This window comes from Myotis lucifugus, unplaced genomic scaffold (assembly GCF_000147115.1).
Source record: "Myotis lucifugus unplaced genomic scaffold, Myoluc2.0 scaffold_212, whole genome shotgun sequence".
NCBI classification, from domain to species: Eukaryota; Metazoa; Chordata; class Mammalia; order Chiroptera; family Vespertilionidae; genus Myotis; species Myotis lucifugus.
The window spans coordinates 2,098,394-2,125,120 of record NW_005871260.1 but is presented as its reverse complement, the minus strand read 5'-3'; the positions used below and the strand labels follow the sequence as shown (position 1 = coordinate 2,125,120).

The following is a 26,727-nucleotide window of genomic DNA, read 5'->3' as shown; positions in this document are numbered from 1 at the left end:
AAGTTATGGTTTTTCACTTTCCCCCCCAGCCACGCCTGCTGAGGCCGGGTGGGGGTTGGGGCAACCGCACCCTGTCACACACAGAGCAGGGCTGATCAGGGGGTTTGGGGCGCCCCACCCTGTCACACACAGAGCCCGCAGGGCAATCAAGGGGTTGGGGAGCTCCCCCCTATCAGGCACAGAGCAGGGCTGATCAGGGGGTTGGGGTGCCTTCCCCTGTCACGAATAGAGCAGGGCGGATAGGGAGGTTGTGGCCCTGCCCCTGTCACACACAGAGCCGCAGGGCGATCAGGGGGTTTGGGCGCTGCCCCCTGTCACGCTGATCCCAGTGCTGGGAGGCATATTACCCTTTTACTATATAGGATAGAGGCCTGGTGCACGGGTGGGGGCCGGCTGGTTTGCCCTGAAGGGTGTCCTGGATCAGGGTGGGGGTCCCCACTGGGGTGCCTGGCCAGCCTGAATGAGGGGATGATGGCTGTTTGCAGCTGGTCACACCCCCTTCAGGGTGGGGGTCCCCACTGGGGTGCCTGGCCAGTCTGGGTGAGGGGCTGAGGGCTGTTTACAGGCTGGCGGGTGACTGAAGCTCCCAACCTGTCCTTTTTTTTTTTTTTTTTTTATTCTGGGCCAGCTTTAGCTCTGAGGCTTGGCTCCAACTCTTAGGCCTCGGCTGCTGAAAGCAGGTATCTGGTTTGTTTGGGTTCTATAATCGAAACACTGTTTCAACTCCAGCTCTGAGATCCTGGCTGGCTGAAAGCAGGTTTCTGGGGTTTTGTTTAGCTTCTATATTTGTTACAATGTTTCAAACTGCAAGCTCAGAGGCCGGAAGCGGCAGGCGGGGAACGTTGGAGTCCTCCGTCACTGAAGCAAGCAAGCCTCATGTTCGCTTCAAGCTGCCTGGCTGCCGGCCGCCATCTTGGCTGGCAGATAATTTGCATATCGCCCTGATTAGCCAATGGGAAGGGTAGCGGTGTGACACCATATTTGCATGTTTCTCTTTTATTAGTGTAGATATCTTGCCTCAATAAAAAAAAAATTAATATTATACTAAAATCATTGAAGTATGTACCTTAAATGGGTGAATTGTATGGTATGTGAATTATATCTCAATAAAAATGTTAAAAGAACCTTTCAGTCCACAGGCCGACGCTCTATCCACTGAGCCAAACCGGTTTCGGCAAGAAAAAAGCTTTAAGTAAATACAAAAACCTACAATCTGGGGTAATGTAAACGTAGAGGGACCTGGAAAGTTCTTGTTTCTCATGTCTTCAGTAATGTGATCATTTTCTGCTTTCTGCTTTTTGTTTGCCCTTACCTTTCCTAGTTCTTACACACGCCTGGCAGAGTGGCTGGGACTTAAATATTTTCTGAGTAAATGAATGTATGAGATCACCTTCTTTTATTAATTAAAAGAATGATGCTTATTAACCCAAGACTATTAATAAAAGAAGTTACTTAATATATGCTAATGGTTTATAACCCAGAACAAACAACAGTTTGAATTAATTCAAAAAGGACATCACCAAGAGTACTGCAAAAGATGTACAACATAATATCTAAAGCTTGAAGCTCCCATGCATCAGACTGCCTCATCTAGTAAGTTGTCTAATTAGATACTTAACATTCTATAGGCAAACCTCATTTTATTGTGCTTCACTTTACTGCACTTCATAGATGTTGCATTTTTTACAAATTGAAGGCAAGACCCTCTACCATCAAAAAGATTACCACTCGCTTTATCGTAGTGTTCTGGAATGGAACCTGCAATCTCTCAGAGGTATGCCTATACGTACAAGATCTTAAAATTCACAAAGGAGATTAATTTTAAAGAGGTGAGATTAAAAGGAGGAAGTCTGAGGGCCATGATGATCTTCAAATGCATAAATAGTGTCACCTGAAAGAGCAATTGGGGAAGACTTGTTCTCAACTCTTAAAAATCAGAATTGGAAATATGCCTAGGGAGGCAAAGTCTGACTTCTTAAAAAAATTTTTCTATTAAGAATTGTGCAAACTAGAGTGTAGTGCCCCTGAGGCAATGTGTTTCTTATCATTGAAAATGTTCAAACAGCAGTTATATCTAGATACACTGAGAAGGCATACTAGGTGGTCACAAAGATCCCTTTCAACTTAAGAAGAGTCTATGCCTTTTTACAATTGGACAAGCACAGAGTACACAATTTACCTCTTCTGTCATTCCAGCACGGATTAGAGTGAAAAGATATTTGAGTAATCTAACTTCATCTTCTCTATCCAGATCATCAAGGGGCATTTTCTGTCTTATGGGAGCATCAGGGTCCTATAAAAACAAAAAAAATCCCCAACTGTAAGTCCTTTGTACTCACATACATTTATTTATTTAATATATTTTATTGATTTTTTTTTACAGAGAGGAAGGGAGAGGGATAGAGTTAGAAACATTGATGAGAGAGAAACATCGATCAGCTGCCTCCTACACACCCCCTCCTGGGGATGTGCCGGTAAGGCGGAATCTAACCTGGGACCCTTCAGTTCGCAGGCCGACACTCTATCCACTGAGCCAAACTGGTTAGGGCTGTACTCACATACATTAAACACATCAAGAGATGATAAGTCTCTCCTGAATATATTACTGAAATAAATTCACTTACGATTTAGTTAATTAACAGGAATGAAAGTGTCACAAGTGTTCCAAATAGCCACACAACTGCCTACTGCCCATTTCAAATAGACTCCTTTGGCCCACAAAGGTGTATGCCTAAGCCAGGAAAAGTGGAAATACCACTAGCTTAGCCAACCAAGTAACTCTAGAATGATACTCATAGTTCAAGATGACTTGATCTTTACCCTGATACAGTAGCAGCTACATGGCAAGTTAATTCTAAAAAATGAGCAGAGGAGAAACTGAAGGAATCTCAATCTATTTTGTGACTAGAAAGGGCTAGTTGGTAGTTTCTGATAACCTATGTGAAGAGAGCCCATTATGGGGTTAATGCTAGATAAAACACACCAACACCAAATGAAACAAATAGATTTTGAATAAATAAATCCACTCCCCCTCTCCCCCAAAAAAACACAAACCTATCAGTTATTCCTTCCTACTACCTTTCACAGATAGAAAGAAATGTACTTTTTAACATTTGGGATAATATAATGTTCTCACTTTTAAGCCAAGAGCACCATGATCTGCATGTTGAATTTTACATGGAAAACTATTTTAATGTGACTTAAAAAAGGAAATAATTCTTATTCCAATGCTACTGTTTATGGCAATATGAATATACAGAAAATGAAATGCATAATAGGTTTGGCTATTTTCACAAATATTTTGCAGACAGATATAATCATTCAATTTTGGAATATGGTCTCTTTCTGGAAAAAGGAAACCACTACTTTCCAGATAAGAGAAAATTACTTTCAGTTGCTTGCTACTAAGTAGTTTAGCTATAATTTATTCCAAACTCTTCTAACAGTTTCCAAACAATTTTCATCAAAAATCACTTTCGTGCCTGACCCATGTGGCTCCGTGGTTGAGCATTTGACCTAATAATCAGGTGGTCATGGTTCGATTCCTGGTCAGGGCTCATGCCCAGGTTGTGGGCTTGATCCCCAGTTGGGGGCATGAGGGAGGAAGCTGATCAATGATTCTCTCTCATCATTGATGTTTCTCTCTCTCCCTCTCCCTCACTTTTGTTACCAAGTACAATTTTATCAATTTTTTCAACTGTTATTTATTTCTCCCACTGTTCACTATATTTATCACATGCTGCCTCCTGTCACAAAGCTCTATTCCTTTATTTCTATAGACTCCTGTTCTTTTCAAATCCACTGTTACTCATGTCCGAGAATGACCTTTCTAACCTCAAGCTAATTCACGAAGCTTTATTTTTCCCCCTGCTTTCTATATGAAAGAGCTTTCATAGGTCACCATCAAATAGTTCAAGAATCAAACCTTGCTGTAAGACAAAAATTAATTTGTTATTAATGCTGGAAAATCAGGAACACTTCTATACCTTCTTTTAAAATTTATAACTCATAGGTCACAGATATGTTCAAATACATGTCATCAAATTTAAATGCATCTTACTAGTTTTAGAGTTAGTTTGTGCAAATCTTCAGGAAACAAAAACAAAGATCCAACTCTTAAAAAAAAACCAAAAATCACCTAACTTTGAAGACAACTTTCCTTATTTTTCTTCAGTTTTTCTTTACTTTTTCTTCTTTTTTTGAAGAGAACTTTCATTTCAAAGAACACTTACCAATTCAGTGACAAGAGTACGGACACTTCCTATATAAGATAGCTGCCGCTGTTTCAAGGTATGCAGAGTATTTTCCCTGAGAGAAAAAGAACAATTTCTTTTTAAGGAGCAATTCTAATAGTAGGTTTATTTAAAAAAAAAAAAAAATCAAGTCAAAGTTAGAAAGAGTATAAACTCAGAAAAACAAGCAAAAATGCTAAGTATAAAAGGGCATTTTATATTTTAGCACAGATGAGTAATGATATTGAGCATTTTCATGTCCTTATTGGCCATTCATCTACCATATTTGCTTTTGTGAGGTATCCATCTAAATCTTTGCTCTTTTTATTATTGGGTTATCTTTTATTACTGAGTTATAGTTCTTTACGAACTATGGGTTCTATGTTTCTTCCAGTCTGTGGCTCACCACTAATTTATTTTCTCAATGCCTTTTAGTGAGAAGTTTTAATTGATGAAGTCAAATCAATTTTTGACCCCTTATTATTGCTTTCTGTGACCTAAGAAAGAAACACTTGCCTATCCCCTAGTCATAAAGATTCCTCCTATATTTTCTTCTAAAAGCTTTATGGTTTTGATTTTTACATTTAGCACTATGATCCATCTTGAATTAATTGTTCAGTATTTTTCACATAGATACCAAGTTTTTCTCAGTTTGTTGAACAGACAGTCCTTTCCTCATCTGATTGCTTTGACTGCTTTGTTGAAAGCCAAATGACCATATAAGTGTGGTCTATTTTGGGGTTCTCTATCCTGTATTTATTTAAAACTTGCAAAGACCTTAACAGGGCATTTTAACTAAAATTTTTTTTTCTGAAAATGAAAATTCCTGTTTTGCTCAGAAAAATCACAAATGTTGAAGATTTAATTTTAAATAAACACTCAGTAACACTAATTACCTAGTTAACCAGAGAAAAAATATAATTAATTGACTTGTAGACTTTGTACATATAATATTACTGAATTCAAAGGCAATCTGAACTTTTTCTTCAAATCTTGAAATAAATTGTCCCTTTAACCTAATGGTGCTTTCTGGTTTCAAGGGCATACAATAACTTAAAAGTATTGAAGGGTATGGGGAAAAAATTTTTTTAAAAAAATTACAAATAGCTAGAAACATAGTACAAAGTGTCTTTTTTAAAAAAAATATTTTTTAAAATTGATTTCAGAGAGGAAGGGAGAGGGAGAGATAGAAACATGAAAGAGAATCACTGTTTGGCTGCCTCCTGCACGCCTCCTTTGGGGATCGAACCTGCAACCCTGGCATGTGTCCTTGACCAGAATTGAACCCAGAACCCTTCAGTCCGCAGGCTGATGCTCTACACACTGAGCAAAACCAGCTAGGGCCAAAGAGTCTTGCTGATCAAATAATGATTATTAAGAAAATATAGCAGGTGATTGCTTGAAAATGTGAATCAAACCATATCACATTCTTTTACTCTCAAGGTTTCCCATCACATTTAAAATAAAGTCCCAAACGCTTACCTTTGCCTGCCTGTAAAAGTCCTACGTGAGATGGCTCTCTTCTATCTCATTTCTTATTATTCTTTTCTTTGCCGTGTTCACACTGGCCTCCTTATGAACAAACATTTTACCTTCTCAGGGTCTTGGCAATTTCTGTTCTTAACCAGAACACGTGTCCCCCATATTTTTGCATGGCTCACCGCCTTTATTTCTTAAACGCCTCTTGCTCTTAACTACCTGTTACTTCCTCAGAAAGGCCATCCCTAATCACTTCTTGTACTTAAAGTAGTACTCATTATCATCCTCTATCCAGCAACTCTGATTCTTTTTTTTTTCCAAAGCTCTTAATACCTAACAGGATATGTATTTGTTTTTCCTCTTAAACAATTACAAATCCCTTAAAGGCAGGGTTTTTATCTATTTTGCTCACAGACTGAATAAGTAGTAAGTGAACATTCATCTTTCAGTATTTGCTGGAAGAATGAATAAACAAAACCAACTTTAAGTCTTTGGAATAAAAGTTTTAATGACTTACCAATATACTGATTTTGCATAAAACTCAATATTATCAGAAAAATCTCCAATCTCATCTTTGGCAATGCTCTCTAACCAATCCACCACCAACTAGGAAAGTTAAAAAAAGAAAGAAAGTATTAACTATAAAATCTGTTAGTATTTTATTTGTAGTACTCCTACACTTAATTTAAAAAAAGGTTTCTGATACAAAAATACCAAGTAACAATTTTTCTAATCACTATTTTTACTTTTTAAAGGTATATAAGTATTATGACAAAAGAATGAAATTTTCCACAGGAATAATACAGTTCTTAATAGGCTTTCCTGGAAATACTAGGGTTATTATTTGAAAACCAAAAAAAAGGTTCTTTATTCCTTTTAATTACAAATAAAAAGATCAAAAAGAAAAAATTAAGAAAAAAAGTTTTAAATTAAAACACCTTCATTTCTGTTTCATAAAAAATATTTTAAAATTCTAGTCATACCTGACTTTGTCGGACAAGTGAATCTCTCTGAAATAACGCCTCCACAACTGCTTTTTCACTAGCATTAAGAGCCTATTAAAAAAATATTAAAGGAAGAAAAAAAAAAGATGCTCTAAGAATATTATTTCAACAGGAAGGTAAAAACATACCTGAAATAAGGATATTCAACCACCATAAACATTTTACTACACAGCAAATTGGTATATTTTTCTAAGAAAAGTTTCTGTAAATAAATTTCAAACTGCTATATCAATGTGTGGCTGCTTTTACTTGATATTTTAGTTCTTTAGCTTTACTTGGAGTTTAAAATATCTATTTTCCCCAGAGATATTGTTTTAGGGCAGTGGTTCTCAACCTTCCTAATGCCGCAACCCTTTAATACAGTTCCTCATGTTGTGGTGACCCCCAAACTAAAATTATTTTCGTTGCTATTTCATAACTGTAATTTTGCTACTGTTATGAATTGTAATGTAAATATCTGATATGCAGGATGTATTTTCATTGTTACAAATTGAACATAATTAAAGCATAGCGATTAATCACAAAAACAATATGTAATTACATATGTGTTTTCCGATGGTCTTAGGCGACCCCTGTGAAAGGGTCGTTCGACCCCCAAAGGGGTCGCGACCCAAAGGTTGGCGACCCACAGGTTGAGAACCACTGTTTTAGGGGAAAATAAAATACAGAACAAAATGAAACAAACAAACAAACAAAATCATAATAAAGAGATGGATTCAGTCATGTGACATGTTAGAAAATTAACATCTAGAAACTTAAAAATCTATTATTCTACACAGCAGAAATTGAGAGGTGATAAAACTTAACAATCCAAGGCTCTTAAGACCAACTTTAAGGACACCTTGACAAAAATATGAGTAAGTAATATTAAACAGTATATTAAAAGGATAATAGTCCAGCTGATGTGGCTCAGCGATTGGGCATCAACTCATGCACCAAGAGGTCACTGGTTTGATTCCCAGTCAGGGCACGTGCCAGGATTTTGGGCTCAATCCCCAGCAGAGGGCTTGCAGGAGGCAGCTGATCGATGATGTGTTTCTCTCTCATCGACATTTCTATCTCTCCCTCCCTCTCCCTTTCTGTCTCTCTAAAAAACCAATCAAAAAATATATTTTTTAGAAAAGGATAATAAGTAGTGATAGAACCTATAATCAATCTTATTCAAAGATTCAAGGAGAAAAGCCATAGGAACATCTGGATAGATGACAAAATGTCATTTGATAAAGATATCTTCATAAATTACAAATAGAAGAATATTTTCCTAATATGATAGACTACTAGCTAAAGCCTAGAACAAATATTACACTTAACTCTAAAACCAGAAGAAAACACACACAAAAACCTAAGTAGTAGTAGATACAGAAGAAGAGTCAAAGTTGTCACTATTTTTAGTTAATAGGATTGCCTACCAGAAAACCAAGACAATCAGTGGAGAACTATTAAAGCTACTAAGTTCATTAAATAGCCACAAGTAAGATAAATAATCTTCCTAGACATGTATCACTTGGTTGGCATAAAATAAGTATTTGCAGAATAAATAAATTAAAAGATTGAGAAAGCAACAAATGAACACAAAAATAATAAACAAACAAAAATTCATAAACAGACAACAGCATAGTGGTTACCAGATGGAAGGGGGTGGGAAATAGTAAAAGGTAAAGGGGGTCAAGTATATGGTGACTGAAGATGATTTGACTTTGGATGGTGGGCACACAATGCAGTATAAGATAATGTATTACATAAATGTACACTTGAAATCTATAGAATCTAATTAATGAATGTCACCCAATAATTTTAGTTAAAAAGTTAAATTAAAATAAAAAAATTTAGCTGGTTTGCTCAGTGGATAGAGTCAGCCTACCGACTGAAGGGTCCTGGGTTCGATTCCAGTCAAGGGCATATGCCCGGGTGGAAGGCTTGATCCCTAGTAGGAGGCGTGCAGGAGGCAGCCGATCAACGATTCTCTCTCATCATTCATGTTTCTATCTCTTTCTCTCTTTTTAAATATGTTTTATTGATTTTTTACACAGAGGAAGGGAGAGGGATAGAGTTAGAAACATCAATGAGAGAGAAACTTCAATCAGCTGCCCCCTGCACACCCCCTACTGGGGATGTGCCTCTCTCCCTTCCTCTCTGAAATCAATAAAAATATATTAAAAAAAATTTTTTCAACCCACAGGTTGAGAACCACTGCTATATAATAAAAGGGTAATATGCAAATACACCAAACGGCAGAACAACCAAACAACCAATCAAAGCATAATATGCTAATGATATGCTAAGGCTGCTCAACCACTGGCTATTACGTGCACTGACCACCAGGGGGCAGATGCTCCAACTGGTAGGTTAGCTTGCTGCTGGGGTCCAGCTGATCGAGACTGAGCAAGATGGGCCGGACATTCCCTGGAGCCCTCCTGCAGTCTCTCCCCAGCTCGACTGTGCACTGGTGGGGTCCCTCAGCCTGGCCTGTCCCTCCCGAAATCTGGGACCCCTCAGTGGATATTGGATAGCCAGTTTCAGCCCAATCCCGCAGGCCATCCCCTTGGGAGGGCACCAGGTGCAGGGCTAATGGCTGGTGAGCACTGCTCTGGCAGCGCGAGCCTCTCCCGATCGGGACTGATTGGGCATGAGCCTGTGGCAGACACAGTGGGGATGGGATGAGCGGGAGCAGCAGGTAGGAGCTGCAGGCGGCATTGGACTTCAGGTTTCAGCCTGATCCCTGCAGGCCACCCAGAGGGACCCCACCCGTGCATGAATTCGTGCACCGGGCCTCTAGTTATAACTTAAAACAGATAACTATAGAAGCTAAAAATTAGCTATAGAAGCTAATAAATTATAGCAGATATTATAGAAGCCAAAGAAAACATTTGACTGCATTCAACATCTATCCCAACTCTTAGCTAGTTAGGAGAAAAAAAAATCAGTAATCTGTAGTAAAACAAAGTCAGGAACACTAACTGATATAATTGTATAGATGCTCCTAGTCAATGGAATAAAGGAAAAGAAGTAAGAAATTAGGAAGGATTAAGGAAAACTATTTGTAAAATATTGCCAATATAGAAAGCCCAAGAAAATCAATGAAAAACTTATTAGAGCTAATAAAAGCTCCAAAAAATGGCCAATTATAAGTTTCACACATAAATCATTGAGCTATCTGACAGTTATAACTAATTATAAGATGTAATAGGAAAGAGAATCCATTCACAATAGGATTTACATAGACTTTCATAAAGAGCACAAATCTATATAAACTATATAAGATCTAAATAACTGGGGAGACATGCAATGATCATAAACAGGAAAATTCAACATAAAAATGTCATTTCTCCTCAAATTAATTTACAAATTCAATATTACTGCAATAAATATCCCAACTAACTTTTTAAAAAATGGAAATTGTAATGTTCACCTGGAAAAAAAAGTGTGCAAAAATAACCAAACATGTTTTTTAAAATGAAGGAGACTAACCATCTGAGATATCAAAATTACTGAGCTAGAGTGACTCAGGTGAGTAGTATCGCCTTTTAAATGAATCAATCAATAAAACAGAAAAGATCCATGCATAAGTATGATAAATATATTTGTTTGATAAATGGTATTGGGATAAATGACTTTCCATATAAAAAAAGTTAAATCCCTTACATCTTTTTAAAAAATATATATTTTTATGATTTCAGAAAGGATGGGAGAGGGAGAGAGAATCATTGATGGGCTATCTCCTGCATGCCTCTACTGGGGATCAAGCCCACAACCTGGGCATGTGCCCTGACTGGGAATTGAACTGGGACCTCCTGGTTCTTAGGTCAATGCTCAACCACTAAGCCATGCCGGCTGTGCTAAATCCTTTGCTGCTTCAGAGACAAACTTACTCCAGATGAATTCAAGAGCTTATGATATAGAAAATAAGATTTAGATCTGGAAGAAAACATTGGAAAATATTTTTTTAAATAGATAGCAAAGGTCTTCTTTAACAAGACAGAAGATAGTGAATGACAAAGGAAAATATGACAAATGTGATCAGTTAGATATGGAAATGTCAGCTTTACAAAGACCCTTAAACAAAGCTGAAAGACAAGTGACAGAAAGATGATTATCTTTAATATATACAAGAAAAGAATTACTAGGAAAATAAGCTAAGGATATGAATATAGAATTTATATAATATAAATCCTTAAGAATGACAAATATACCAACTCACCACTAATTGTCACTGACATGTATCTTAAAATAATGAGAGATCTTCCCTCCAATTGGCAAATTCAAATGATTAATATCAGAGTAAACATTTTCACACACTGTGAGAGTGTATGTAAATTGGTACATTCCATTACCAAACTTTGACCCAACAATTCCACTTCCAGAAATATAGAAAATACTCAAATACATAGATAAGTATGAAGAAGAATATTCATTGCATTATTGATTGCTATAGCAAAAAATACTGGAAACAACCCATATATATATCCAGCCAAATGTCTGAAAAAATTATGGTACATTTATGTTCTGATATACTATAAAAAAATAAGGTAAACATAAGTAAACTGACATGAAAAGCAACTAAAAATACTGATAAATAAAAACTCTCAGAATAATGTACAAATTAAATCATACCATATGTTAAAAAAAAATCTGTGTGAATAGAGCCTGGGAGACTAGATGAAAGCTACTGCCGTAATCCCTGCAAAGAATGATGATGGCTCAGGCTGAAGTGGTGGCAACAGAAACAGAGATGAGTGGTCACAGTTGGGACTGAAGAGATAGAAGAGAGTCAACCAGACTTGATGATGGATCACATTTTGGAGAGACAGAGACCAGGATCTACACTCTTGCTACTCCGAGTGTAGTATACAGAACAGCAGCATCAGCATCACCTGGGAGCTTATTAAAAATGCAGAACTGCTCTAGCTGGTGTGGCTCTGTGGATAGAGCTTCGACCTGCGGACTCAAGGGTCCCGGGTTCAATTCTGGTCAAGGGCACATGCCCGGGTTGCGGGCTTGATCCCCTGTAGGGGGCTTACAGGAGACAGCTGATCAATGATTCTCTCATCATTGATGTTTCTATCTCTCTCTCCCTCTCCCTTCCTCTCTGAAATCAATAAAAATATATGTTTTTTAAAAATGCAGAACTTATGCCCTGACCAGTGTGGCTCAGTTGATTGGATGTCCTGTGCACCAAAGGTTGCCAGTTCAATTCCCAGTCAGGGTACAGGCCTGGGGTTGCAGGCTCAATCCCTGGTAGAGGGTTGTGCAGGAGAAAACCAATCCATATTTCTCTCTCTCTTTCCCTCTCCCTTCCTCTCTAAAAAAAAAAATCATAAAAATATCTTTTTTTTAAAAATGCAGAACTTAGGCCCCACACCAGAACTAGTGAATCAGAATCTACATTTTAACAAGATACCCAGGTGACTCATGTGCACAAAACAGTTTGAGAAGTACTGATTTAGAGGACATTCAGGTTCCTTGGAAAACTGCTATGGTGCTGTCCAGTAAAAGACAAAATCGGGTTTGGCTTTTGGCAGGTTTGAGTTATGATGCTTGAAAGTTATTTTGAATAGAAAAGACTAGACTAGATTAGACTAAAGTAGAATTAAAAAAGGTGCTCGCTCTTGAAGGGGAGCAGTTTATAAGTTCCCCTGAGTCTACTAGGAGGCAGAAAAGAAAAATATGGGGAAACTATTTATAGAATGAAACAGAGCCAAGGGACACATTCCTTTCAGGCTCTATCTTCTTTCTGCTTGGAGTCAAGAAAGGAATACATTCCAGCATTGCTGAGGAGTATGCACAATTCAATAACTTGATACCCTTGCTAGGCACCAAGTCATTGAATCCTGCAACACTTTACCGAGATTGTATAAAAAATAAGCCTTTGAGCTTCTGCTGAACAGCCTGAGGGACAACCCCCCTTAAATTTTCTAGAGGTTCAATGTTTGATACAGAAGACAGTGAAGCATACCCCTCTTCACCTTTGAGATCCCTGTCTGAAGGAAGAGATCTCTAGAGCATCACAGTGGCTCTTTCCAAGAGTTAACCAAGTATTTCACAATGAAACTCTCATCTTTATCTTTAAAAAAACCCCAAACAATAACAACAAAAAAGCAAACTATGTTTGTATATATCCTATGTAATAAAAGGGTAATATGACAATCGACGGAACGGTGGAATGACCGGTGCCTATGACGCGCACTGAGCAGGCAGGCAGGCAGGCAGAGCAGTTAGGGGCGATCAGGCAGGCGAGTGGTTAGGAGCCAGCGGTCCCAGATTGCGAAAGGGATGTCTCAAGGATCGGGCCTAAACTGGCAGTCGGACATCCCCTGAGGGGTCCCGGATTGCAAGAGTGCACAGGCCGGGCTGAGGGCCCCCCCACACCCCCGTGCACGAATTTTGTGCACCTGGGCCTCTAGTGCATGTACAAAAATGCATAGAAAAATGTCCGATAGGCTACAATAATACCAAACTCTTAGACTGAACAGTAAGAGAAATAAAGTGGACTTTTATCTTTTATTCTATAATATAAATAAGTATTTGATTACTTTATCTTTTACTCTATCTTTTATTTACTTGAAAAAATATTAAAATGAAGAAACTCAAAAATCAAATTCTACTACTAAAAACATTTTAATTTTTAAGCATTTATGAAAAAAATTAATATAAAACTTACGGTAACTGCAAACATATTTTCATCTTCTAAGGCACACTGTATCCTGTCTCTGGGGAAAAATAACACAAAATTTCACATAAGTATATAAAATCACCTTTTAAGCTATATGCATGCACAAACCTACAATCTAAAAAGTGGGTTTCAATTACCTTAGCTATCATGCTTTAAAAACAAGATACAAGTAGTAAATGCCTTCTGAATTTTACCCAAATAAAACTGATATTTCTTAAAAATACACCCTGCAACAAGCATATCACACTCGCGGCCCACAACGAATATTTTTGCGCCCCAGCCAATATAACGGTATGTAAGGAACATTTTAATAAAAATTTCATAACTTAATTTTTACAATATCCTGTTATACATAACTATTAATAACAAACTACAGTGTTCACTAATGACTGATTACTATAATCGTGTTGCATTCATTTCCCTTATACACCTTACACACAGGCGCACCATTTCTTTCCACTAATACCAGCAGCGAATATTTTAGCAGCCAATTGCCACATCTTTAGTCTTGGACTGACTTGTTTGGTGTGTGCAATAGGAAATATTTCACTTTCAGAGAACAGGAAAAATAGGTTTGTGTTATGCTTATTAATTTGTGCAGTTATTCAGTGTCTGGTAAGTTAATGTTCAAGAAAAAATATTAATTTTTATTAAAATGTGTATTATTTTATGTTAATGATTACTCATTTATTTCAGCCCTTTGTATCCAGCATGTCTCTATCGAAATGAACCTACGTTTCTATGAAAATTGAAGCTTTTGTTTTTTTGCGGCCCGCATAAACTTACACCTGGTTTATTCGGCCCGTTAGCTTTTGAGTTTGACATGCTTACCCTACAGTCTTTAACAACTACCTGCTGATGCATACACCTAACTTTTGAATATAATGTTTTCACATGGCAAAAATAAAATTATGATTTTCTTTCAAGATTTTCTCATAAGGATGATAGAGTAACAATGAATCAAAACCACTGAGCATCTGAGAGAAGAAAAATTTGGTTTACTTCTTTCAAACATCCACATTACATAAATCTTCAGTTTTTTCTTTTAATCTATCCTCTCCCAAGTATTATAGTATTTTTAGCACTTTCCTTAAATCTTTATACATATCCAATTTTTAGTAGCCACCAGCTTTATGACCTGATATTCAACTCCTCCCTCACTCACTCCTAACAACTAAGGCATCAGAAATGATAAGCTTAAAGAATAGCAGAACCTATTTCCAAACACATCCTACTCTGACTTTTAAATTAATTTCCCTGTTGGTTTGTGTTTATTTTATTCATGACTTGTACACCACTTTACCTGTACAAAGAAGCCAGCAGCCTCCACGTGACCATCTCCTGTTGAAGAAGCCAGAGCATACTGGCTGTTTTTGAAAACTTTTGAAGACCAGGTGTTGCTCGGTTCACTATTTTACTCAGTATATTCACCTGGATTATAAACACAGACATAAGGAAGTTTCCTATAATCCTGAATAACAACTTTGTATTCTTCAAGTATATTGTGCTAAAACTAATTACATAACTAGTATGTATGTACATAATCTATATATATAAAAAGCCAGTGTTCCTAACGACCAGAATGACCAAACGACCGGTTGCCATGAGGTGGCATTGACCACTTCTTGGTTCCCGCCCGCCCCCCAACCCCCCACAGGCTCCGAAGAATCAGCAATGGTGAATGAGGGAATAGGGTGGGTGGCGGGAGGACTGGGCTGGCTGTCAAGCTGTTGGGATCACCAGCTTATCCCTGGCTGCTTGGGGGCTCAGGCCTGCGGGAAAGTGGGCGCTGGCAACTTCACCTCCACGTGTGTGCGCCGGGCCGGCTGCTGATGGAATGCACTGCCCGCTCGGGGCTGCTCACGCCAGGACGGGTAGGTTTCGGGTGCACCTCGTAGCCTCCATCAGCGCCTCCAGCCCCAGCAGCAGTGGCAGTGGCAGTGGCACCCACATGAGCGGCCCCGAGCAGGCAACACGTTCCATCAGAGGCCAGCCCAGCACACGCACATGGAGATGAAGTCTCCGAGCAGCTGGAGATGAGCTGGTGATCCCAACAGCCTGACAGTCCGGCAGTGGGGGCAGCGTTTGGCTGGGGACCTTCGAATGGGCAGAAGATGGCCCTGATCGCAGGAGGCTAGGCCTAGAGACCCTACCCGCATGATTAAATCTTGCGCTGGGCGTCTAGTTATATTATAAATATGTCCTGCCTATGGTCTTTTTTAACTGAATGTAATATAACATTTCCATTAGAAGTGGCCTTAAAGTAAGGTGTGTTTATGTGAGTATATATGTAAAAGTTTAACATAACCTAGACTCAACAAGAACAGCTTTGGGTACATTTTTTTCTCTCTGTATATTACCCAGAAGAGAAGCTAACTCTAACCTACACCTGACAAAATCATAACATGAACCAACAGAGTAGCAATGAAAATTAAAAATAAGATATCTTCAAATTATGGCTGATAAATTTATACCATATAACAAATCAAGAAAAATGTTTTCTTAAGATTGGCACCAAAACAATGCCAATTCTAGACAAAACTTCAAAGTAAGTCCCTCCTTGTTCTAAAACAGTTCTTAACCTTTTTGGGACTGAGGTACGTGTGAAAAGCTAATGAAAGATATGCATGTTCTCTCCAGAAACACACACAAAATTTGTTTATCAGGAGGTTTAAGTACTCTGGGTAAAAGAAACCTTTCTCAAAGGTATTAATGAGCTGGCACAATAAGAGCACCCCCTTATCTTATCAAAGGGAATAAAGAAACATGATTATTCTCGTTCAAAACTTGAAGAATGACCACCACAACAGGTTTCCCTCCCTTTGAAAAGTATTCACAAAGTAATGTTACTTCTGTCTTAAGGCCAGTTTTTAATAAAAGTGTTATCTATACTCTCATTCATTAAATTCTTTTTTTTCCTTTTCATTGAATTTATTGGGGTGACACTGGTTAACAAAATTATACAGATTTCCGGTGCACAATTCCATAATATATCATCTGTTCACTTCACCACCAAGTCTCCTTCCATTACCATTTATTTCCTCTACTAGAGGCCCGGTGCACAAAATTCGTGTACTTGTGTGTGTGTGTGTGGGGGGGGGGGTAGTCCCTCAGCCCCGCCTGTGCCCTCTCACAGTCTGGGAGCCCTCAGGGGATGTCCGACTGTCGGCTTAAGCCCAGGACATCCTTAGTGCTGCTGCGGAGGCAGGTGAGGCTCCCACCACTGCCACTGCACTTGCCAGCCATGAACTCAGCTTCTGGCTGAATGGCGCTTCCCCTGTGGGAGTGCACTGAATGTCTGCCCCCTGGTGGTCAGTGCACGTCATAGTGACTGGTCGTTCCACCATTCGGTCCATTTGCATATTAGCCTTTCATTATATAGGATACCCTTCTCCACCTCCCCTCAACCCCGACCCTCAGCAATTACCACTGTTGTCCGTCAATGTCCCTGAGTTTTCTTTTTCTCAATCCCCCCAACTCTCTTGTCTCTTTATAGCATGATAAGCTTTTAACACTGAATACTACTCTATTGTCTGAACCCAGTACCACAGTTGATTTATCCATTCACCTACTGCAGGGGTGGGAAATGTCCAGCCTGCTAAAGACCGTATAAGGCCCATGAAATTATTTGGTCTGGCTTTGCCAAGGCAACTGCAGGTGGGACTCAAAATTCAATAAATCTAGGAGTTTTCATAGCAGCATAAGTTTATATTAAGTGAATTTATATTAAGTGAATGATGTTATAAATATCCAATTAGTCCTTGGCAGAAAAAAGGTTCCCCACCCCTAACATACTGAATGGCATCTTGGTTGATTCCAAATTAAGCCAATCCTATATAATAAAACCCTAAAATGCAAATGGAACAAACAGTGGAACGACCAGTCACTATGACGCGCACTGACCATCAGGGGGCAGACGCTCAACGCAGGAGCTACCCCCTGGTGGTCAGTGCGCTCCCACAGGGGAGTGCCGCTCAGCCAGAAGCTGGGCTCACAGCTGGTGAGCACAGTGGTCATGGCGGGAGCCTCTCCTGCCTCTGTGGCAGCGCTAAGGATCCCTGGGGGGATGTCCTGGACTGTGAGAGGGCTTGGGCCAGGCTGAGGGGACCCCCACCCCCCAGTGCACGAATGTCGTGCACCAGGCATCTAGTTATGAATAAAACTGCTACAAAAATCTATATGCAGGTTTTTGTGTAAACATAAATGTTTAACTTATTTGAGTAAATACCAGAGTATGAACATTGGATCGTATGCTAACAGTATGCTTAGATTTGTAAGAAACTGTCTTCTAAAGTGGCTGTACCGTTCTGCATTCCCACCATCAATGAATGAGAGTTCCTGCTACTTCACATCCTTGCCAGCATCTGGTGGTTATTAGTGGTTTGGATTCTTGCCATACCAATAGTACTGTGCCATCTCATTGTTTTAATTTGCAATTTCCTAGTGACATCTAATGTTGAATATCTTCTTTTTTTTTTTTTCTTTTTTTTAAATATATTTTATTGATTTTTTTACAGAGAGGAAGGGAGAGGGATAGAGAGTTAGAAACATCGATGAGAGAGAAACATCGATGAGAGAGAAACATCGATCAGCTGCCTCCTGCACACTCCCTACTGGGGATGTGCCCGCAACCAAGGTACATGCCCTTGACCAGAATCGAACCTGGGACCCTTGAGTCTGCAGGCCAACGCTCTGTCCACTGAGCCAAACCGGCTAGGGCTGAATATCTTCTGATATGCTTATTTGCCACCTGTACATGTTCTCTGGTGAGGTGTCTATTAACATGTTTTGTCTATTTTTTAATTGGATTGCTCATTTTCTTATTATTGAGTTTTAAGAGTTCTTTATATATTTTATTTTATTATTTTCTTTTTGTTAATCCTCACCTGAGGATATTTTTTTCATTGATTTTTTTTTTTAAATATATTTTATTGATTTTTTACAGAGAGGAAGGGAGAGGTATAGAGAGTTAGAAACATTGATGAGAGAGAAACATCGATCAGCTGCCTCCTGCACACTCCCCACTGGGGATGTGCCCGCAACCAAGATACATGCCCTTGACCGGAATCGAACCTGGGACCCTTCAGTCCGCAGGCTGATGCTCTATCCACTGAGCCAAACCGGCCAGGGCGTTTTTTCATTGATTTTTAGAGAGAGTGGAAGGGAGAGGGAGACACACAGAGAGAGAAACATCAATGTGAGAAAAACACATCGACTGGTTGCCAGGGATTGAGCCTGCAACTAAGGTACGTGCCCTTGACCAGAATCGAACCTACGTCCCTTCACTGATTCTCTACCCACTGAGCCAAACTGGCTAGGGCTAAGAGTTCTTTCTTTATTTTAGATTTTCCTTTTTTAAAGCAGCAGAATCCTTTTGACTCCAAAACAAATCTGATATGGACCCTCAGTATGTAAAAAGCAGAGCTACTATGGCTGATGTGCCAACCATACCATCCCTGCCATTATAGCTAAGACATCTCTTTTAAATAACATATAGAAATTCACAGGTTGATGCTGTTAAAAAAAACAACAAAAAAACCCCAAAACTAAGCATACTGAAGTTTGACCAACAATGGAGTGAATTAACATACCTGAACACTACAAATGTTTTCATACTCTTCTACAAGGTCAAAAACTGTAGTTGAAGAGTGCTTCAAAAAAGACTGCAGGAAATCAGAAAACATACTCATGGATGCTAGAACACATTAAAAAGAAAAGGAATAAAAAACATTAAATGACATACTTCAAGGTAATTGTTTGAAAACTTAAAAGCATAGCTATGAGTCTTTTTTTTTTTTACTGCAATATGTTTTAAAAAATTATAATTGTGGTAAAATACACATAAAATTTACCATCATAACCATTTTTAAGTGTATAGTTCAGACTAAGTACATTCACACTGTGGTGCTACCGTCATCACCATCTATTCACAGAACTCTTTTCATCTTGTAAAACTAAAAACCTCAGAATAGTCAAAACAACCCTAACAAAGAAGAACAAAGCTGAAGGTATCACACTTCCTGATTTCAAACTATTTTACAAGGCTAGAGTAATCAAAACAGTATGGTGCTGGCATAAAAACAGACACACAGACCAATAGAACAGAATAGAGACTCCAGAAATAAACTCCCACATATATAATCGGCTAATATTTGACAAAGGAGCCAAGAATACTCAATGGGAAAAGGATAGCCTTTTCAGTAAATGGTATTGTGAAAACTGGATATCCACACGCAGAAAAATAATATTGGACCCCTATTCTACATGACTCATACAAATGATTAAAAATAAATTAAAGACTTAAACATAAGACCTGAAAACGTACAACTTCTGGAAAAAAAATATAGGGAAAAAGCTTGTCATTAGTCTTGGAAGTAATTTTTTGGATATGACATCAAAAGCACAAGCAACAAAAGCAAAAATCAAGCGAGACTATATCAAACTAAAAAGTTCTGCACAACAAAAGAAACAAAATAAAAAGGCAGCCTATGGAATGGGAAAATATATTTATGAACCATATACCTGATAAGGAGTTAATCTCCAAAAATACACTGAGTGGCCAGATTATTATGACCACCCCATCAGTACTTCGTTGGGCCATCTTTTGCCTTCAATATTGCGGCGATTCTTCTTGGCATTGACTCCACGAGATGTTGAAAGGTGATGCGAGGAATCTGACACCATGCCTGATGAATAGCACTGTCCAGTTCTGTGAGATTTGATGGTTGTGGAACCAGCTGCCTGATGGCTCTTTTAACTTCATCCCACAAATGCTCAATTTGATTGAGATCTGGTGATTGTGGGGGCCACCTAAGCAAGGTAAAGTCTCCCTCATGTTCTTGAAACCACTCCTGCACAATACGAGCACCGTGGCATGGCGCACTGTCTTGTTGGAAGAAGCCATCTCCATTGGGATACACCATCAACATGATAGGATGAACTTGATCAGCAATGATACTTAGGTATGTTGTGCTATTCAGACGTTTATCATGATCTGGCCCTCTAGCAACGTCAGCGTGAAATTATAGCTAATTTGCCTACAAACGTCAGGTGGTCATAATAATCTGGCCACTCAGTGTATATATCATTAGCATGCTGGCTGATGATGATGATAAAATTGTGAAGAACTTATATGATAATGTGTAGATACAGAGACACTAAAAGCAAAAATTTTCCCCAAAAGGGAATGGTAATAACTAACCTAAAACTAGAAAGGTCTCAATACTATTTGAAAAAACAATATCAACATCCAGGCCAAAGCAAGACATGTCAGCAGTGTTAGATAAAACTAAACCTAAAGAAAAAGAGAAGCTCTTTCAACAGCACAAATAAGAAAAGAATAAAAATATCAGAGACCCGTCTACTAATAAGCTAACAGGCTGCTCTTTACACTGAAGGATAAAATGGCAACATGCTGCTCCAACTGAGAACTAAGGTGACGTTCTCAAACTTCTAGAGCTACTACATCAATTGGCTTAGCCATTATCAGAGCTAATTAGCTCAACAAAAAAATATTTAATGATGACATTCAGGAACAGGAGGGGACAGCTTCCTTGAACTTAGTAAAGTGACAGGCTACCTGTTGTTACAAACAAAGCTCAAAACCATTTACCAGCTTCTCCAGGATCATCCTCACGTAACATCACAGCACTGAGGGTTACGTCCTCTGTTACTCCATGGGGCTCTAAGTTTGTGAAGAGCCCTGAACGCTGTGCTGAGAATGCAGCGGTCCAATTACTGTCGTCCAGATTAGTTACCTTATAAAAAAGGAAGATACAAAAAAGGAATGGAGTTATTGCCATTGAGTGAATAAAGACATTAATGCTGTTACGTTTTTTTAAAACATTATGTATATTTTCCATTTTCAAAAGATAGCCATAAGGGCTATTTTGTGAAGGAAAGTGTGGCTTTTTAAAATTGCTTTCTTCTTTGTACTACTCCAGCTTTAAAAAAAAAAAAAAAAGCCAATAGAGATTACATCTTGTAATATTTAAGCTGATATAAGTAGGTAAGTAAGGAATTCCTACCGCTCTAAGTTCACATTAATTTTTTATGTTGGGGAAATTGTACTGACAAATGACCCAGCTTCTTCAACAAATAAATAGTAATTTTTAAAAAAGATGAGGGAGATGCCCAGCCAGCGTGGCTCAGGGGTTGAACATCGACCTATGAACCAGGAGGTCAAGGTTCAATTCCCAGTCAGGGCACATGCCTGGGTTGCTGGCTCAATCCCCAGTGTGGGGTGTGTAGGAGGCAGCCGATCAATGACTCTCTCTCATCATTGATGTTTCTATCTTTCTCCCTGTCCCTTCCCCTCTGAAACAAAAGAAAAAAAAAAAGATGAGGGAGAAACTTAAGAGATTTAAAAGACATATCAAGCAAATGCAATATGGTGACCTTGTTTGGTTCCTAATTTGAACCAACCAACTTAAAAAAAATTGACACAACTCAGGAAATGTGACCAGTTAATGAATATACAATAACAAATATAAAGTAGATATGTAAAATGAAAAAGGAATTAGTCTCTATATGTTTGGGGGAGGTTTAAATGTTAGAGATACTGTAGGTGTAGTCCCAGACTACTGCAATAAAGTGAGTCACATAAATTTAGGGGTTTCTCAGTATATATAAATCATGTTTACACTGTACCGTAGTCTATTAAGTGTGCAATAGCAGTATGTCTAAAAAATAATGCACATACCTTAACAAAAAATACTTTATTCCTAAAAAATGCTAATGATCATCTGTGCTTTCAGTGAGTCATAAATTTTTGCTGGTGGAGGGTCTTGCCTTCAATTTGTAAAAAAAAAAATGTAATATCTGTGAAGCACAATACAATGACGTATGACCTGTATGTATTATTTTTATGTTACAGAAAGTGTTGCTCTGTCTCAAAGGTATGTACTGAAGTATTTATGAATGAAATTCCCAGTCAGGGCACAACAACCTTTCAGTGCACAGGACAATGGTTATGAAATTTGAGAGTTGTAAAGTAATATAGGGGAAATGCCATGGTATAGATGAAACAAGATCAGCCATATATTGTTAACTGTTGAAACTGAGGAGTGAGCACATGGGGGCTTATGCTACTATTCTATTTTCGGAGATATTTTAAAATATCCATAATAAAGTTGTTTTTTAATCCTTGCCTCAGGACATTTCCATTGATTTTTCCAGAGAGAGAAACACCAATGTGAGAGAGAAACATCTACTCCTGCACTCACCCGGACTGGGGTTGGGATTGAACCCAAGACCTTTCAGTGTACAGGATGATGCTCCTACCAACTGAGCCACACTGGCCAGATCCATAAAAAAGTTTTTAAAAATTCACCTTTATTTAAAATCCAGGCATAAGCAACAATAAAACTAAACCTTTAAGTCAGTCTCCCAAGGAAAATGCTAAAGATGGGTGGTGAAACCCTATATTCTCATGAGACCCTAACTATGGGCTGAGGAGAACTCAGTTTCAACTATTAGAGACTGATTAACAGTTCATTTTCTCTGGGTACTTATCAACATTAGTATAAGGATCAAGTGAAATCTTACACAGCAATGACATTTTGCATTCAGAAAAATACTTTGCTCCACAATCAAATCTTGGTAAGCAGATATATGGTAAAATTAATGTAGAGCCAGAACCGGTTTGGCTCAGTGGATAGAGCATCGGCCTGTGGACTCAAGGGTCCCGGGTTCGATTCCGGTCAAGGGCATGTACCTTGGTTGTGGGCACATCCCCAGTGGGGGGTGTGCAGGAGGCAGCTGATCAATGTTTCTCTCTCATTGATGTTTCTGGCTCTCTATCCCTCTCCCTTCCTCTCTGTAAAAAATCAATAAAATATATTTTAAAAAAAAATTAATGTAGAAATTTTACTTCCTTCAGGCAACCTACATATCCAAGGCCACCTCTTATAGCCAATATTACAACTGGCAAAACAAATCAAGAAAATACATTTGACTGCACAGTAATTCATAAACATTTTATAATAATCAATACACACCTCATTCTACCTTTGCCTTTAAGAGAGTAACAACTTTACTATTAATATTGCAGCTCTGAAGCCAGTAAATAATAAAAGTCATCTTTTGCTTAAATACAGAGACAGTCAATTCACTCATGTTTTTTTTAAATCCTCACCTAAGGAAATGCTTACAGAGAGGAAGGGGGGGGGGGGCGGGCGTGGAGAAACATCGACATGAGAGAAAACATCTAACGGCTGCCCCCCCGCCAAACCCCTGAATGTGCCCCAACCGGGGATCAAACCCACAACCCAGGTATGTGCCCTGACTGCGAATCAACCAGCAACCTTTTGGTGCACAGGATGATGCTCAACCAACTGGGGATATTACAGCTGGGCCACTCATGTTTTTAAGTACAAGATAAATCTTGCCAAAATAAACCAGTTTCATAAGCAAATTGTTCAATGACCAGATCATTGTTACACTCTATAAATCCACAAGACTATAATAAACATTTTAAAGATCAAGTTAACCTTCTAAGACAAAGACAGGTTTAACAAGCAAAACTACTCTTCAGAAAACACCAAATTTAGACAATTTCAAGTGCGTGTAAAATTTGTGCCTTTTTAATAAGCACAGAGCCAAAAACAAAAGAATTGTTTTTATCTCGTTTTTGGAATTAAATGTGCCTATTAAGTCCTCTACTCTTCCAACAAAACTCCTCTGTTTTTATCTTTCTTCCTAGTGAGATACAATTCTTTCTTTTTCTGTAGTGTTTTAAACTAGGTCAAGTTATTCTATATCACAGTTTATATGACATTTCTTCTGCTATTTTAAATACTGTACCATAGTGATTCCTAAAGAGCATCATATCATACTTTTATGAAAGGAAGAAAATTTCAGTCTTATTTTTCAACATACCATAGATAGATTTCCCAATAACCCTGAAGACTGTGTAAACCGGGGAGACCTCCCTCCTGTTCCAAGAATGCAGGAAACATCTGGCTGCCTGAGAAAGCTTCGGTTTGGTGGAGTAACTAGAAACAAGAAGTTAGTAAAAAGAATCCAGAGTGCATAAGCATTGATCATGAAAACAGAACAAGCAAACAAACAATAAAGAATAGTTTTCAATTACTTCAATTATAAGCAAATAAATACTTTTCATATTCATTTCCATATGAAGAATTTAACTTATTTTGGTAATATTGAGCCCATCAAGAAAAATTGTACTGCAGAGATGCTTCCATTATAGCATAAACTGAGCAGTAAAAAAGAACACTAATGAGTCAATGGATTCTTCATATTCTAATTTTATAAAATAGCACACTGAAGAGGCAGTACAGTGTAGAGGGCATGGCCTTTGGAGTAAGCAGATCATTATTTGAATTTTGGTTCCAATACTTACATACTTACTTGGCTATGTTATCAGCATTAATTAACTTCTCCAAGTGTCACTTTCAGTTGTGGCAAAATAGAGATAATACCTACATCATAGTTATTGTGTATTTATGTAAAACAGAGTTACAAATAGCAACTGCAATCGTTATTATTTGCTCTTAATTATTGGTATTTCAACCAAATATAACTTATGTGTATCATAAGTGTTAGCGATTACTACTATCACTACTATTAAATGCTTTATAAGCAGAAAATCTTACAAGGTGGTCGAAATGAGCTGGGAGTTCGAGGGGTAACCTGGTTTCTTGGAGTGGTATTGGCAAAAATTTCATCTTGGGATGCCCGAACTGTAGGAAGTTAAGAAAAATTTTCCATGCACAAAATACACCATTAAAGTTAGAATTAACCATGTTTACAGTATATAAAATATATGAATATATTTTTCAAGGACATGGGATTTTATGTCTATCATGTTTTCTATGCAAAGAGTAAATAATTCTTTCTACCATTTAAGTTCTCAGATTTCAGTCTTAGATTACTGCACACTGAACTAAGAGTTCTTAGTCACATTTCAAATTAAAAAATAGATAATCTAATCTCAGCAGAAGCTAACCACAATATGACAGTTAGCAGTAAAATGGAATATCCTTATTTTCAGGGAGACATAAATCTTAATCTCACTGAATTTCAGGATATTTACCAAATAAGGTATCTGAGAAGTCAAAAAACTAATTTCTGCAGCATTTTATTATTACAGCTAGTGTTTAATACCTCTCATAAAAAGAAAATTCTATAATCCTGATCCCAAACATGCTACAATTTTTATAATGATACTTAAAATGCAAAGGATACTTAAAACTCTTTTTTGAGCACTCTGTTTCCGTGCAGTCCGTGTCACCTCTGCCTCCCGGATCACAGGGGATGGCATCTCTCCAAAGCCACTCCTAAAACAGCATAATCAAGCTCATGTGAATGAAATGAGAATGTAGCATTTGCACAGAACTTTATCATCATGATTGGAGCAAAGGATCCTGAGTCAATCAAGGTATAGATCATCGCAGTAGCTACATCTTTGCTTTTTGTTGTTGTTGATTCTCACCTGAGGATCTATTTTTTCCCCACTGATTTTTAGAGAGTAGAAGGGAAGAAGGCACGCGGGAAGAGAGAAACATTGATGTGTGAAAGACACATTAATTGGTTGCCTCCCGAACATGCCCTAACCGGGGCCCAGGGATTGACCTGCACCGAGGTTAGTTGCCCTTGACTGGAACCTGAACCCATGACCTTTGGTGCACAAGGACTGAACCTGCAACCAAGGGAACTGAACCCTTCGGAGCACAGGCCAACGCTCTAACCACTTTGCAATCTTGGCCAGGGCTCATCTTTTTTGTTGACAATGCCCTTCCAGTTCTAAATCCTGCTTATCCCTCAAAGTCCTGCTTAAATTTTACCTGCACAAAGACTTCTTGGCTTTCTAGCACGCAGTACATTTTCTCCTTTGCAATTATTCCAACATTTGGAATGAGCTTTTCCTCCACTTAAAACCTTCAGATAGCCGAAACCGGTTTGGCTCAGTGGATAGAGCGTCGGCTGCGGACTGAAAGGTCCCAGGTTCGATTCCAGTCAAGGGCATGTGCCTGGGTTGCGGGCACATCCCCAGTAGGAGATGTAAGGAGGCAGCTGATCAATGTTTCTCTCTCATCGATGTTTCTAACTCTCTCTCTCCCTTCCTCTCTGTAAAAAATCAATAAAATATATTTTTTAAAAAACAACAACAAAAAAAACCCTTCAGATAACTACTGCTGACTTACAGAATCAAGTCCAAATTTCCTCCCATGGTTTTTACAATCTGACCCCAGCTGACCAACTTCAGCCTTATAGTCAGTCACAAACATCACCCCCATCCAAACATAAACATGTGACCACTTAGCTGCACAAACGATGCGCTTTCATATCCACACACCTTTGTACACGCTCTTTTACAGAG

General features: G+C 38.4%; 1 protein-coding gene across 6 annotated transcripts in view; it reads right to left on the bottom strand.

The window, feature by feature from the left end:
- The window catches only part of NUP107 (nucleoporin 107), a 48,351-nt gene that overhangs the window by 20,776 nt on the left and 848 nt on the right, over positions 1–26,727 (bottom strand). For 2 of the 6 annotated variants that reach the window (XM_006097893.2, XM_023761664.1), the window contains exons 2-12: positions 25,593–25,684; positions 25,001–25,087; positions 24,264–24,379; positions 20,998–21,142; positions 18,977–19,080; positions 14,689–14,816; positions 13,374–13,422; positions 6,695–6,766; positions 6,229–6,317; positions 4,233–4,308; positions 2,180–2,293 (exon numbers count right to left, since the gene is read on the bottom strand). In XM_006097893.2, coding sequence (XP_006097955.1) covers positions 2,180–2,293; positions 4,233–4,308; positions 6,229–6,317; positions 6,695–6,766; positions 13,374–13,422; positions 14,689–14,816; positions 18,977–19,080; positions 20,998–21,142; positions 24,264–24,379; positions 25,001–25,087; positions 25,593–25,684 — 1,072 coding nt within the window. Of the gene's footprint in view, positions 1–2,179; positions 2,294–4,232; positions 4,309–6,228; positions 6,318–6,694; positions 6,767–13,373; positions 13,423–14,688; positions 14,817–18,976; positions 19,081–20,997; positions 21,143–24,263; positions 24,407–24,999; positions 25,088–25,592; positions 25,685–26,727 lie in introns of those variants that run through there. The other 4 variants (XM_023761663.1, XM_023761667.1, XM_023761665.1 and 1 more) reach the window with 4 other exon arrangements.